The sequence below is a fragment of the Ruditapes philippinarum genome, unplaced genomic scaffold, assembly GCF_026571515.1.
Source record: "Ruditapes philippinarum isolate M1 unplaced genomic scaffold, ASM2657151v2 ctg353_1_1_1_1, whole genome shotgun sequence".
In the NCBI taxonomy this organism is placed as follows: Eukaryota; Metazoa; Mollusca; class Bivalvia; order Venerida; family Veneridae; genus Ruditapes; species Ruditapes philippinarum.
The window spans coordinates 128,034-142,217 of record NW_026856948.1 but is presented as its reverse complement, the minus strand read 5'-3'; the positions used below and the strand labels follow the sequence as shown (position 1 = coordinate 142,217).

Genomic DNA, 14,184 nt, shown 5'->3' with positions numbered 1-14,184 from the left:
TTCCGGTAGAGAATATTTTTTGCCAATATTTTTTGTAATGCCATTGATTGTGTTTCCAAGCAAGATAAAGTAATAATATGTGAGTATATTAAACTAAAATATCTGTACGTGTAACTGCAATTTGCTTTTTTAATGTTGAATGCACTGTAATCTCAGAATTTCAAGAAGTTTTGCAAAACCTAGTAAATATATTTCGGATAAACAATATTTCGGATACATAAATAAGTAAATTAAAGTTAACCATTTCATTTTTATCGTGACCTATGCTAAAATCACTGATATTATAAACTACTTAAATTTAAATATCATTATAGGTTAAACCTCGTGTTGTTGCCCGACGGCGTCCTCATACACATTTTGAGCTATATCTGCATTCAAGATCTGTTGACAAAAGTGAACAAAGTTTGCAGAAAATTTAACGACTTGATAAGCAATTGTCAAGACTTTGGTGTGATTTTGAGATTGATTATCCTATTGTGTCACTGCTCTCTGCACGAAGTTGGATATAATGTTATATGGAATGAGCAAGTCGCTGGACGAGGATCTAATGAACTAGGTTGTGCTGTAACTGTTATCTTAGAAAACACTTTGAAGGCTCATCCTCATGTTAAGAAAATAACGTTGTGGTATGATAGTTGTGTACCACAAAACCGCAACAGCTTTATAACTATTTCAACAAACTTATCCTGAAGTGGTTGAAATTGTTCAGAAATTTTGTACTCCTGGACATTCCAGTATTCAGGAAATTGATAACATTCACTCACATACAGAGAAAAAGCTGAAAGTTTCAGAAATTTACAGTCCTCTGTGTCTAATTAGAAAACGTAAGCAAGTCCGTCCGGATGAAACCGTAATCATACAACTAAAAAAGATGTGATTTTTGACTATCGAGTGGTTGCAGAGAAATTCACATTTAACTCTGTCCCATTTACAAGAGTAAAAGCATTGAAATATGTGAACGGATTGCCGGTTCAAGTGCTTTTTAAAGAGTCATTTGATGTCCAGTACACAGAGGCGACAAATCTAAGGACAACAAGTTTATCTTATAAAGTAGACTTACTTCCTTTGCTTAAAATTCTAAAATGTGAAAAGGGTTTGTCTGATGACAAGAAAAAATATATAGAAACCATGCTACGATTTATGCCGACAGAGGATCGCATGTATAAAATATAAATCTTTATAAGTGCAAGTGCTATAGTATTGTGCAAACAGACATAATAGGAATTTGATCATGGTATTATTCAATAACACAATTTATCAAATACTCATCTACATCTACAGGTGATTAATATTATGTTTGAGAAATTTACTACATTCAATGTTATGATGAGACATTGGAATATATTTTCTTTATTGATGTTGTACTTTAGCATCATGTTATTGTTGCATTTATGTTGAAAACTGCAAGTCACATGAACAGCTGATTTACGTTTAATATTAATGACTACTACATGGCAGATTTGATGAAGTACCTTGGCAACAGGTTTTCTTACATTGTTAAAGAAAGTAAATAACATTTTAATAATGTTGACCTTAGTCCATTGAAAAAATGTTAGATAATAGAAAATTCAAATTGTTCAAGATTTTTTTTCACGGTATGACGAGACGCTGTTTTATGTTTTTGTTTAATACAGACATTTTGCATTAATGTCAGTTGTATAATTATATTAATACATACAGATTGAGATTTTGTAAAGTAATATGCTGTATATGCAAATATAAAGACAATTTTATACCTTTTATATGATGTATATCTATATTTGTCTATAATAGAGATATGTTTCTTTGTTACGCAACTTACGATCAGTATTTATGTTTAAGATATCAATTTCTATTTGTCATGACAAGAAGTCATATTTATTAATACTACAAAAGTTATGATAAACAGTTATAAATTGTTTAACTTGTTGTGACTAAATATCTGGGGACCAATATCATAAAGTCTTAACACTTTAATTAGGCTTGATGCATTACGTTACGTTGAGGTCGGTGTTCTGAACATATTTTCCCTTAACTTATCTAGCAAGTTTTATACTATTATACAAAGAAACATCCAGTCGCTCATTTGCGTTGAAAAATTATTGCGACGGCTTGTAATGATTTACAATAAAATCTAATTGCACAACGGACAAGCATAATAAGTGCATTTTAAAGGTTAAAACAGCCTGTGTATGTAATAATTTCTACCATTAAAGTATCGTATCTCCAGCTCCTTCATTTAATTTTGGTATTACTTTGCTTTATCTCCAATGACGCACTTTTAGAGTGACTTTTTTAGAAATATTTTGACCTTTTGCTCTATCTCAAATTTGTTTTTTTCATATTTACTCTCAGTCTTTCTCCAGAAAGAAAAATAAACGCCTTTTTTGCGCATTAAAATCCTAAATATAGATGTGTGAAAAATTTCAATTCAGTGGGGTCACGTGGAAAAAAATATTAAGATGCAAAATGTTTAAAGTCGTTTTTCTCAAAATAGCATTTTGGCAGTTAGGACATTTTAAGAGTAAGCCGACGACATATTCTCTATAATACTCATTTATCAATTTAGTTGAACGAATGTTGGCGTGCGTTTAAAAGGCCTATTATAACTGAGACATGCATTTATTTTTATTTCTCAAAGTCGTATTAATTTTTGGTGTACTTTTATAGTACTAAAAAGTTACTCATTGACCAATTACCTAAAAAAAAACAAGAATAAAGATCAACAAGGCAAAGGCAATGTTCACAGGACGCGGGCCCGGACACACTCAAAAGAACCTGGAGCGGACATTAGGGTGTTAGGAGTGGGACATGTAATGTGAAATAATATCAACTAAATCATCTTTTTCATCGGTTTCATGTTGCCAATAAGTGAAGTTATAGGGAATATTTTGTATGGAAGTCAATGAAAGTACAATGTTTACATTTTGCTACATTTATATTAAATCATTGTGAATTAAATTAATGTGAATTAATCTATTACGGTAGTTCTGTAAAATAGATACTAACGCATTATTATAATACTGCATTTTGTAACGTCGCTTTTCATTGGAAAATCGTGACGATATATAGTCGAAATAAACCCTATCTTCACACATCATTTTAATGTTTGATTTTGAATTTTCTCTTGTATACTAGTTCCAGAACGGCATGGGTGTAGAGATGGAAATCAGAACACGTTTGTCCATATGTAATGACTTGAAGGCAACAATAAAAGAAACAAGTATGTTGTGAGGTATATTTTTGTATTTTTATTTATCGGGAAATTATACACAGACAATTCACACATGTAAAATTATAAATATATTGAAACCGGATTGTATTGTCGACCACAATTGTTTATATACAATGTACTAATAAAAAGTTGAAAAAAAGTTATTTAGTACATGTTTTTCGGTGGTTTATAGAAATCTATTAGTAAAATATAAAACAGATATTTTCACTGTTTAAAACAGAAAAATTTCAAGTTGGACCCGTTACTTTGAATACCAGCGTGCACAGTACTGGAAACCAACTTAATGGCGTCACGTCGTAAATGACGTAACAGTGTATCATTATTTGGCACGTTTTTCATATATTTTTAGGTTAAAATGTTTTTTTAAACGTTTCTTTGCATATAATAAAAAGAAAATTTGTTTAGTTCAGCGTAACCTCCTGAACACCAAAAGCTTCGCCACTCGTGAAATTAATATAACTTTTGGTACTCACTCGGTGATATATATTCCGATCTTACACCGAACTAAACAAATATTCTTTATTTATAACATAAGCCGCGGCGCCGGAGTGTAATAAAGCCATTTAATAATCAAAGGGCTGCAAGCTCTGTGGTATTTTCTGATCTCTGCAATCTATATCGTTCTGTATATCTGTATGTATTTTCCTGTATAAGTTTACTTTTAAGTACTATACTTCATCTTTCATCTCGTTGAATAAAACAATATTATGCTGGACAGAGGCTCGCATATTATGATTTCATTCAATAAATTTAGTATTAAACTTACACTCATAAAATATCCTCTATATGGGCTCGCTTTGTCTTGAGACATATCTTCATTTGCATAACCTAAACTGCTGTCACGTTAATCATATATTTCCCCAAATTCAGATTCCTCTTTATAATAATGTCATTGTGCATTAACTTTTCTAGCTGTTCTTATAACTGTCACTGTAAGTTCTGTTGTGTTGTCTAGTAATGTTTCCGACTCTGGTAGTATGTGTTCCACACTCTTACCTCTAGTTAAACAACCATTTTGGTCCACTGTTTCATCCTGAGAGATAACTATCAATTCTGTTTTTCTTTTATCAGCTATTGATTCACTTTTACAGCAAATTGAACACACACTAAATAAACAACCCATGCATAGAACTGCGCCTGAAACAGAAGTGAGTAATGGGTAGATTTTACGTTTTATCAACGAGACGAGGTGATACTGATTATATCATTAACATAATGTTTTAAATTTTTGTCGACAAAATACCGGTACTAGCGATATTCAATCCTTATGACATATCTACAATAAACAGTTAAATCGCTAAAGTTTGAACTCTTTATTCCATCCAAAAACAGATTTTATAAAGGGCCTATTGATTGGTCCGAAAATGGTGTTATTTTTAGCACCTATATAAGAAGCTGAGCGGCGTGGTAGCGTTATCTTTCGTAGAAGGTAGCATGTAAATTTTCAAATTATTTCAACTTAAATTTAATCTAACTTTACCCAATTTACATGAACGATGCGTTTGCAGTAATTAATGATATTTAGTTTATTTGTGAAAATTTTATTTCTTTGCCTTCAAATTACCACTATTTCAGAATGAAAACAAAGCAACCGAATCCCCTTACCTGCTACGACGAAACTGTATTTATATGATCCTGTGATGATGTACAAATATCCTGGATGGAAAAAGGGTACAATTTATTAAATACTAGTGGCCAATGACCCAAACACACACAGTGTACTTACTTAAATCATGTACATGTATCTATTTTTAGAATAAGCCTTTGGTTAAAAATACATAATAAATAAATTCTTATTCAATAAATGGTGTAACATAAATAATAAAATAGCCATGTTATATCTGCGAAATTGGAAAACAAATCTTACCAATAAGGACTGGTCCTGTAGAAACACCTAGCCCACAGAAAACATAAGCTAAACCATAGGCCTCTGATAGTTTGTGAACACCTACAAATCGGAGAGACAGCGGTGTCATCATTGCATTTGGCCATCCGGTAAATAAACCTAATTGTATTGAAAACATGTATGTACCTCCTGCCAAATCCGCGTACACAGCAAACAGTGTCGTGGCCACTCCAGTTGTTCCAAGAACACCAGCATACACGTAAAGACTTTTGTCATTAAGTTTTGATATTGTTAACGATCCAAGCAGACGACCAATTGCATTGGCCACCGAAAATGAGGTCATAAGTAATCCTATATCACGATTTGTCCCGCCAAGAACTGACACGTAGTTCGGTAGATGCATTATTGCGACACACAGGCCAAAGTTCCATGTTGATACAGTTAATAAGTAACAAGTGTAGGAAACATTTTTCATTAGAGTTACATCTAAATATGTTTTTGATTTCGATCCACCAATCTTTCTGTCTCTCTTCTTTTCAGCTTTAACTTCATTTTCAATTACTGAAGGCTTACTTAACATTCCACAAACACACAGTTGTGCCTGGATACAAGCCAATATTAACAATGTTGCAGTAAGCCCGTGCTCTGAAATCATGTATATTCCAAACGGTGCTGAGAGAAACATTGCAAGTCCAACTGTGAGAAAGGCACAAGAGATCACAATTTCTCGCCATTTTTCAAAATAAAAACCAACAACACAGATAAGCCCAGAAGAAGATATTGCAAATCCTATACCTGTTATATAGAATAAATATTTTTTATCACTTTGGTCTACAGGTTAAATATGTGGTGCATGCATGCATCAATATTTAGCAAAGGAAAACCAAAATGAGTATCTTTAATGTGATTACATGGTAACTGCAATCTGTAATTTAATAACCAAGTAATCATTTGATCAAATTATAATTTATTTCTGAATGACATTTTATTAAGCATCTATAAATATTTTAATCATTTGCATTTATGCCTAAGCAAAGTTTAAAGTTTTTGGGAAGTCAGATGAAATGTCCATTGTACAAACTTGTAAATATATATATATATTTTTTAACATAATTAAGAGGCTTACCGAGTCGTTTTCATGTAATTTCGGTCCGATGGATCACTTTGTTCCAGATATTACCTAAAGTTAATAAACTTATAGAAAAGGTAATCTACCTTACCAACCAAGATACCAGCAGTCACTATCATCCAGTCAAGACTTGGCGCAAACGCACTCGTAGCAAATCCAATGGACGTCAGTGCCCCTCCGAGTACTATAGACACACGGCAGCTAAACCTGTTATTTATTACGCCGCCTAAAGGTGCTAAAATGAAATAAAACAGAAATGAAAGAACATCAGGATAAGAATTAATTTAAAGTTTTATTCCTACTCGTACAGTACATTATTTTATCCAGGGGAAATACAGCAAATGAACTTGCCATCTTGACTGAGGTGGTTTCTAAAAATGGGCCTATCTTAAAGATTCTTCCACTTCGAAAAAATACAAGGGTTCAATCGATATTATATTGTTATACGTTATACATTAATATTGTACCTGCAAAACAAAGAAGACCAGCATTGACAGCGCCTACGAGTGAGGTTTTAGCTTCCCCTTCCTTAAACTTGTCAAGCAATGCGATATACAGAACTCCACTCATGTATAGAGGAACGCAATAAATAACCATCCCTAAATACGATGACGTCATAACAACCCATGCCCAACCTCGGTCTATGTCTCGTTTTGTCAGAGCTGATTTACTCATGGTGAGTCGATGTTAAATTGAATCTGAAAGATACAGGATAGCAAAGGTAAGTAAAATTGTTGTCTTAGTACTAAAAAGTGATACATTTATAGAGCGCATACTTCGAAAAATGTTTGTCCAATTTACATGAAAACACGTACCTACAGATTAAGGCAATTTACTGCATGTTGCTTGCTGAATGATTGAGGGTTACTTTTAATATAATATCTGTAACAGGGCTTCGTTATGTAAACGATACTTCGTTTGATCAAGAAACTTAAGAAAGAATAAAATATCCTTTGATGAAAAATTCAATTGCATGATAAGTTTCCAGAACGTATAAACCTAAACAAGATAAGGAAGCCTGTAAATTTTAAGGCTACCATTCTGTACTTTAGGTCGTCTTTTGGCTTGCCTGGGCAAATATTTCAACGGTATATAGAATGAGACCCGAGTCCACTTTTTATCTTGATTCCAAGTCTTAACACAAGCAATGGAAAACACATTGGGTGTTCACGCCATAATGAATTCATGTAAGTTGTATCTCTTGATTATATAATGTTTTTATATATATTTTAGTTGCAGAATGCTGTGATAAAGTGCTTGCGATCGACTTTAAACAAAACAGTCAAACCATTATTCCACCCTAAAAGACTTCAGAATAGCAATTAGTGTTAAAAGACAAGAAAACTTCCGGTTCTGGCATCGTGCTGTTGTAGTAATAATGTCCAAGTTTATACCAAAATGGACAGTTGCAGAAGCGGAAAGTTGTGACTTTGTAATGTTACCCTATGCCAAATATGCACTGGATTTTGCAGTCCGAATTCTTTCCTCGACATAAAATACATATTCATTAGCTTAACGTTTAGATGGCCTTATATGAGCAGAGTAAATGCAAGATGCAACCGTGTTACAAGAAGGAATTGCAAATTGCAAACATGGTTTAGCAAAATGATCATGGAGACAATGTTGAAAAATAAAGCATGAATGTTCCGCTATTTATCTAACGAATCAGTTAACGTTAGTTTGTTTGAAGTTCCCTCGATACTTGTATCTGCAAGGAAATATAATTATGTGCTCGAAATATACTTTAATTGTTATCTAAAACACGCATACTACATATAAACTATAAATTCATAAATAATTATAAATACAAATAAATTGACTTGTATTCGTACTTTGTGTTAATTACCTGAATCACGTAATATAAATCCGTGCCTGAAAACAAGCATAAATATTTGCATTAAAATTGCATTATGTAGTAGTTAAAAGAAATGAAAATGAATTCAAAAATGTATACTGGCACTTGTATCATTTCATCCGTCCTATTGGAATAAATAGAATATCCTTATATTATAACAATCTGTTTCATCTGCCCTCCTCTAAGTATTTCAGCAGCTCTACGTACGGATCTAGAACTTACAAGTTTGTGTTCTGTTTTTCAATGACTATTGGGATTGGTAAACATTAAGAATGTCAGTCGTCATCATGCAGGTGTTTCATGTGATTTCATATTTAGTATGAAGCACTTGCATACGAAATGGCAGTAAAATGAAGGTAGTAAACTGAAGGTAGTTCTGGTTTAGTTTATACCCCCTAATATGTGAATGAAAAATGAAATGTAACATAATCCATCGCAACACACCATGCATCGGTTTAACATAACATACGTCACAGTCATTAATTTTAACATTTACAATTTGTATACGTTATTTATAAGCATGAACTATGAAGATAACTTTTTAAAAGGATTACATGTAAATGTTTCCTTTACAATGATTTCTCTTAAATTTGTAAGTAATAAAGAAAAGAATGAAATTTACACTAGTCTGGTTTAGGTTTAAACATATGAACTTTGTGCAGCGAACAAGCCATTAATTTATGTATATAAAGATAAATAAACATTTTTATAAAAAAAATATTTATAAACATTTTGTGACTGGTTAAATAAAATAGGTGTATACACATATTTTATTTAACCCATCACAAAATATTATGTATCTTACTTTATCGAATTAAATTCAAGCATATATGATATGCACATTGTAAAAAATGAACAACATACCAAAATGTTGTAAACTTTAACGCGACCATTGCATTTACAATATTGTTTGTTTTTCTACAATATGCATATGCTTGATTGTAATCTGATTAAGTAAGATGTAAATAATCATATATGCAGTCACAAATAACAAAAGCAATAGAAACAAGTCTATCAAATGTTCTGCTTCAAACTTAATATACTTACATTTCAACATGTAACAAATCAATAATAAAGTAATACATATATTAATTTAATTTCACATATAATAACTAGTTATTGAAATATTAAACAAAGATTCATATCCATCAGTGTATCGCATTTCTCCTAATACATTAGCAATACTTTACATTCTACATAACATAATATCACCGCTAATTAATTTCCTGTGTATGTTTATTTACTTCTGTTGGTTATGAATATCAATAAACTTTATGAATAGAAAATGTTGTGTTGTCTAAATGAACCAAACTTAATGTGAACACACCTACCTATTAATTGTAAGTTTATTCCAAGATTTGTGTACCCACAGTCAGTCACCTTAATTATATATACACTGTTAGGCCTGCATAAACGTTCATTTGAAAGGAGTATTGATTATATCGTTCCTACGGAAGCGTGAATAGGCCACAATTAAGAAATAAATAGTTTTTATTTTGTTCTTTATGGTGCATTCTTATATCTATATGATTTATCATTATTACTTATTTGCTTAGCTTCTTTTTTTTTTTGGGGGGGGGGGGGTTGTTGTTAGTTAGTGATCGCAGGTAATATATTTAGTGAGTTGTCATTAAATATTCAGCAAATTAATATTTCATTGTGTAATGGTTCTTTGTTGACGCGAGCTGGGTTTTATTTTTCGATCACTGTCAGGCAGTATTGATACCGTGAGTACTGGACCATGTCTGATTAATAGAAGAGATATATCGGTGTATTTTGTAGGATCAAATCGATTAAGTTTTTGCAAAGATGTAACAGCCTAAAAAGGGCAAAGTTATAAATCAAAAGGGTATATAAAGTTGATATGGTATTGCATTGTAAAATATGTTTACTTTTGTAATTTTATATTTTTGTTCAACTTTTCGTATAGCGTACTGTCGTATCTACCCATGTGCCTGATACTGAAAGTCTATTAATCTATAAACATGTGGCTGTTATAACTTGAATTGCATCATAGTTTGGAGACCTGTATGTTGATAATGTGTCAGATTGTAATCGTATACCTACCTATAAATGCATTAACTGGAGTGCAGGTATTCAAATTTCTATTTCATATACATTGTATATTCCCTGCAATTTCATTTAAAAATAGATCATCGTTTTCACGGTACTCTACCTAGCGAGGGGAAGTGGAGCGATAGTAAGGATATGAGTTTTACGAGATTGATGGCCCTTGTCCTGCTAAATGTATACATCAGAACATTCATTTCCATTATATTAAAAACTGAGTAACATTTAATATAATTCATGGGCACACTGCAAAAAAAGGTTCACTAAATAACAAAAGGCCTTTTTATGACTAATCGTTCATTTCCTTGTGAACTCATTACATTGTACGCCATTAACGCATGGTGAAAAAAATCTTATCAGTATCAAATAGTAAAAATTGCAATACTTTGTAAATGATATGCAGTTTTCAATCTAATAAAATCAAGGAAATTAACAAGAAGAAGGAAATATCAAAACTACGGATATTTTTCAAATTTTATGTTACGAATAATTAAAATGTATAATGACAAATCGGCTCTTCAAACTTTTCAAAATTGGTTATACTGCTTCGTTTTGGATACAATTAATTATGCATTAGCGTCATTACTGTTTCTTTAGTTTTCAGGGTTACTTTGATTTCAGGGTCATAAGGTTGACTGTCAAGCTAGATAGGAGTATATTAAATAAATAGGGTGGTCATTAGCATAAAGTCCATTAATCTTTCTTGATATTAATTAAATGCATGAATATTTTTTTCACTGTCAAACAAATGCGCGAATACTTTGTTTTTAATACCGTTGATACGCTGTCTCATCAATTAATAGTTTATTCAAATTATTACTTAATAGTTTATTCAAATTATTACAACCGAATGATTTGAATTTTTCAATTCTCTATATTTTATCTGCATTCTTTCAAAGATAACCCCCAAAGAATCGTATCTTAAGAAAATAAATGAACCATCGAGCAAGAAAATTTGATATTCATAATTATAGTGATGTACTTTTATCTTCGTTATACGTAGTTTTAATGCAATTTTAATCGTTATAATTAAGTGAGGCGTGAAGATGGTAGCATAAGATTGAACATGTTCGTCGACATTATACGATCGCGTTCGTTCTACAATATCATCATGACCTTCAATTTTCTATCCGGTTAGATATTAATATCAAGTACGCAAATGTCGTGGTATTTAAACACTAAAGTTGATTAGTTTAAATAAGGGCATTTTTGCAGTTTAAACATAAATACGGTATGACATATTTTGATAATAAAACATGTGGTTGAATTTATATATATATATATATATATATATATATATATATATATATATATATATATATATATATATATATATATATATATATATATATATATATATATATATATATATTGTAATAATATATATTGTAATAAATATATACAATGTACATTGCTAGTTTGTTGAACTATTCAAACCCTGCAAAAGTTCCGCTTTACAAGCATTATGTGACCTTTATACTGTAAATGCATATATTAAAGCATCATCATCATCATCATCATCATCATCATCATCATTATTATTATTATTATTATTATTATTATTATTATTATTATTATAATTATACGTTAGTTTATACTATATCAAACTCAACAACATAAGTTAATTGTTGTTTATTTATTTATTTATTATTTTTTTTATTTATTATATATTTATTTATTTATTTATTTATTTAAATGGATGAGATATGTTAAAGATGCACTATGCTCATCGTTATGTAAAATACTCGTATTGCAGAAAATTCATTAAAATCTATAAAAGTCTTACTGAATGTGATCAATTTGAATATGAGGATGCATATAAATTATGTTTCGGAAGCTGTATTCCCTATTACAGGTTAAGTTGGCTCTTTCTTTAAGAAGTTGCCATTTTTTATGACACTAAGAATTCATAATGTGTTTATCTATAGTGTGTTGAGTTTAAAACATATCTTCTCTTTGTGTACTCAAAAGATCTTTTTAAAAAGATTGAACAGCAATAATCAGTATTTACAAATATAATATAATATATCTTTAAAGAAAACGTTCAACTCCAAAATTGTAAATAAATTGATTGTTATTTTACTAACCAATGGTGGATAAAAACAAATATACACAGTACCTATAAAATCATTAACATAAAATATAGAAAAATATACCCTTTTCCTTCGTATAATTCAATCTAATGTTGCTTTTCAAAGCAAAAAAAACTCGATCATAATAATAATCAAATGGGTTTTTCTTAATAATATAGCTTACCTATGTTTTTATGTTATGCCATAAGTTTAATACATTAACAAGCAAAGAAACGGTTAGAGAAACAATCATCGACAAAATAAATATATGCTTTTAAGTGAACCATAACCAAAGTAAATTCAGAGATGCTACAAATACATAAACTTACTGTCTACGTGTAAACTAGTTCAAACTAGCTGCAAGCTACCGTGTCACAAAGTGCTATGCAGTAGGAGCGTTTAAAGATTATTGTTCAATTATACCAAATGAGAATGTTTTTCTTCTTTTTACCTTGGATTAATCATTTAGATTGATAATTTCATTTCAGCACTCGTTTATTTCTTAATTGTGCCCCCTAGGGTTAGAATTCACAATACTTCGTTTTAACTCTATAATCTATGAATGGCTTCTCTTGCCGAGTTAAAAGACAAAAGAACTTTTCAATACGCAAGACCACATATTCGTATTATTTTAGAAGTTATTAAGCAATATCATAAAATAAGTATTTTCATATATGAGACTGTTTTAAAGAACTTAAATAACAACCAATTTACGGCAAATTTAAATGATTAATAATATATATGACATGTCAGTAACTTACTTTAATTTGATTTGAATCTAAATATCCTTCCCGAATTAAATTATTTCAATACCCTTCCTTAACTTCCTTCCTTGTGTTGAACATATAAAATCTTTATTATAAACTATAACCATAAACTAGTGAACAGGAATAAATACAGTGACTATTCATGTCATTATTAATGAAATATTCACGTATCTAAGTTCAATATAATTCAGTTCATTCACCCTTGACGCATACCAAACTCATCACAGTTCTACAACTTATACTGTGTCAGTAACGTTAGTACTTCTAATAAACTATTTAGATCATACCGACACAAACACTCACAAATATGAGGCATGTCAAGTTCTCTACCATCAGAGCTATAACCATGCGCGTTCCTGTGTGACCGGTATTATTCCGATCAACGCCTTGAATGCGCAGTCGCGTTATTAAGTTTGTACAATATCATTATTGAATGACACATACGTACTGTACTTTGATATCATTATTTATGATTTAAGTGTTGAACACATACTGTATCCTCACAATATTACATCCAGTCGAGCTCACTTTACACACTCTCGAGCGTAAATGTACCATTTTTGCAATTGTTAAAGTATGTGTGATGAATTATATAGGGTTGGATTGTAAAGAACTCTCTATCTAAGGATAATGACATTAAGATTGTCAACATTTAAGACTGTCCAATATAACGTGGTTTAGATCTGTACTTGGTTCTAACTGTATTTAGTTTATATACATTTGTAGTTCAAACATATATAATTACGTGTATGTACAACAACATGGTATAGTACAGGATTGAAAAGAAAGTCAAAAGACGTATTTCAATTATTTCCTGTGAATAGTAAAAGTAAAGCATAATGTAGAGTCGCACACTAGTTACTAACATGAAATATTTACACTTATAAAGAGTGAAATGAGCAAAAAAAATAGTGCAATAAAATAAAACAAGTGAAAATAACATCTAATGTGCAATCATATTAAATTTCAATATTTATAAATGGAGAAGGTTCGGAGAACGTATTTTGTTGTGCGGTGTTAAATTTCAACAAATATATATTATGCTAATTAATGCTTGATTTTATAATTGCACATGGTGATATCAAATAAGGAAGTAATTTAGATAGTAAGATAGTTATTAAGATAGAACGAGATGTGGCCATTGGCTTTGAAGGGGGTGATAGGTCAGATGTGCAGAGCAAGGTGTCTGTAATAGTTTTATGAAGAAGCGGGATAATTTACTGAAGTTTCA

General features: G+C 30.8%; 1 protein-coding gene across 3 annotated transcripts; it reads right to left on the bottom strand.

The window, feature by feature from the left end:
* Positions 1 to 3,215: 3,215 nt before the first annotated feature.
* On the bottom strand, positions 3,216 to 13,501 carry LOC132748236 (monocarboxylate transporter 13-like). 3 transcript variants are annotated; one of them, XM_060737801.1, is made up of 6 exons: positions 12,948 to 13,501; positions 6,657 to 6,887; positions 6,281 to 6,424; positions 5,082 to 5,855; positions 4,820 to 4,870; positions 3,216 to 4,351 (listed from the first exon to the last, which is right to left on the bottom strand). In XM_060737801.1, the coding sequence occupies exons 2-6, from the start codon at positions 6,862 to 6,864 to the stop codon at positions 4,104 to 4,106; spliced, it is 1,425 nt and encodes a 474-aa protein (XP_060593784.1). In that variant the 5' UTR covers positions 6,865 to 6,887; positions 12,948 to 13,501; the 3' UTR covers positions 3,216 to 4,103. The 3 variants fall into 3 exon arrangements, with proteins under 3 accessions (XP_060593784.1, XP_060593782.1, XP_060593785.1); XM_060737799.1 differs by lacking the exon at positions 12,948 to 13,501 and adding an exon at positions 9,376 to 9,502; XM_060737802.1 differs by lacking the exon at positions 12,948 to 13,501 and adding an exon at positions 8,036 to 8,667.
* Positions 13,502 to 14,184: the final 683 nt, after the last annotated feature.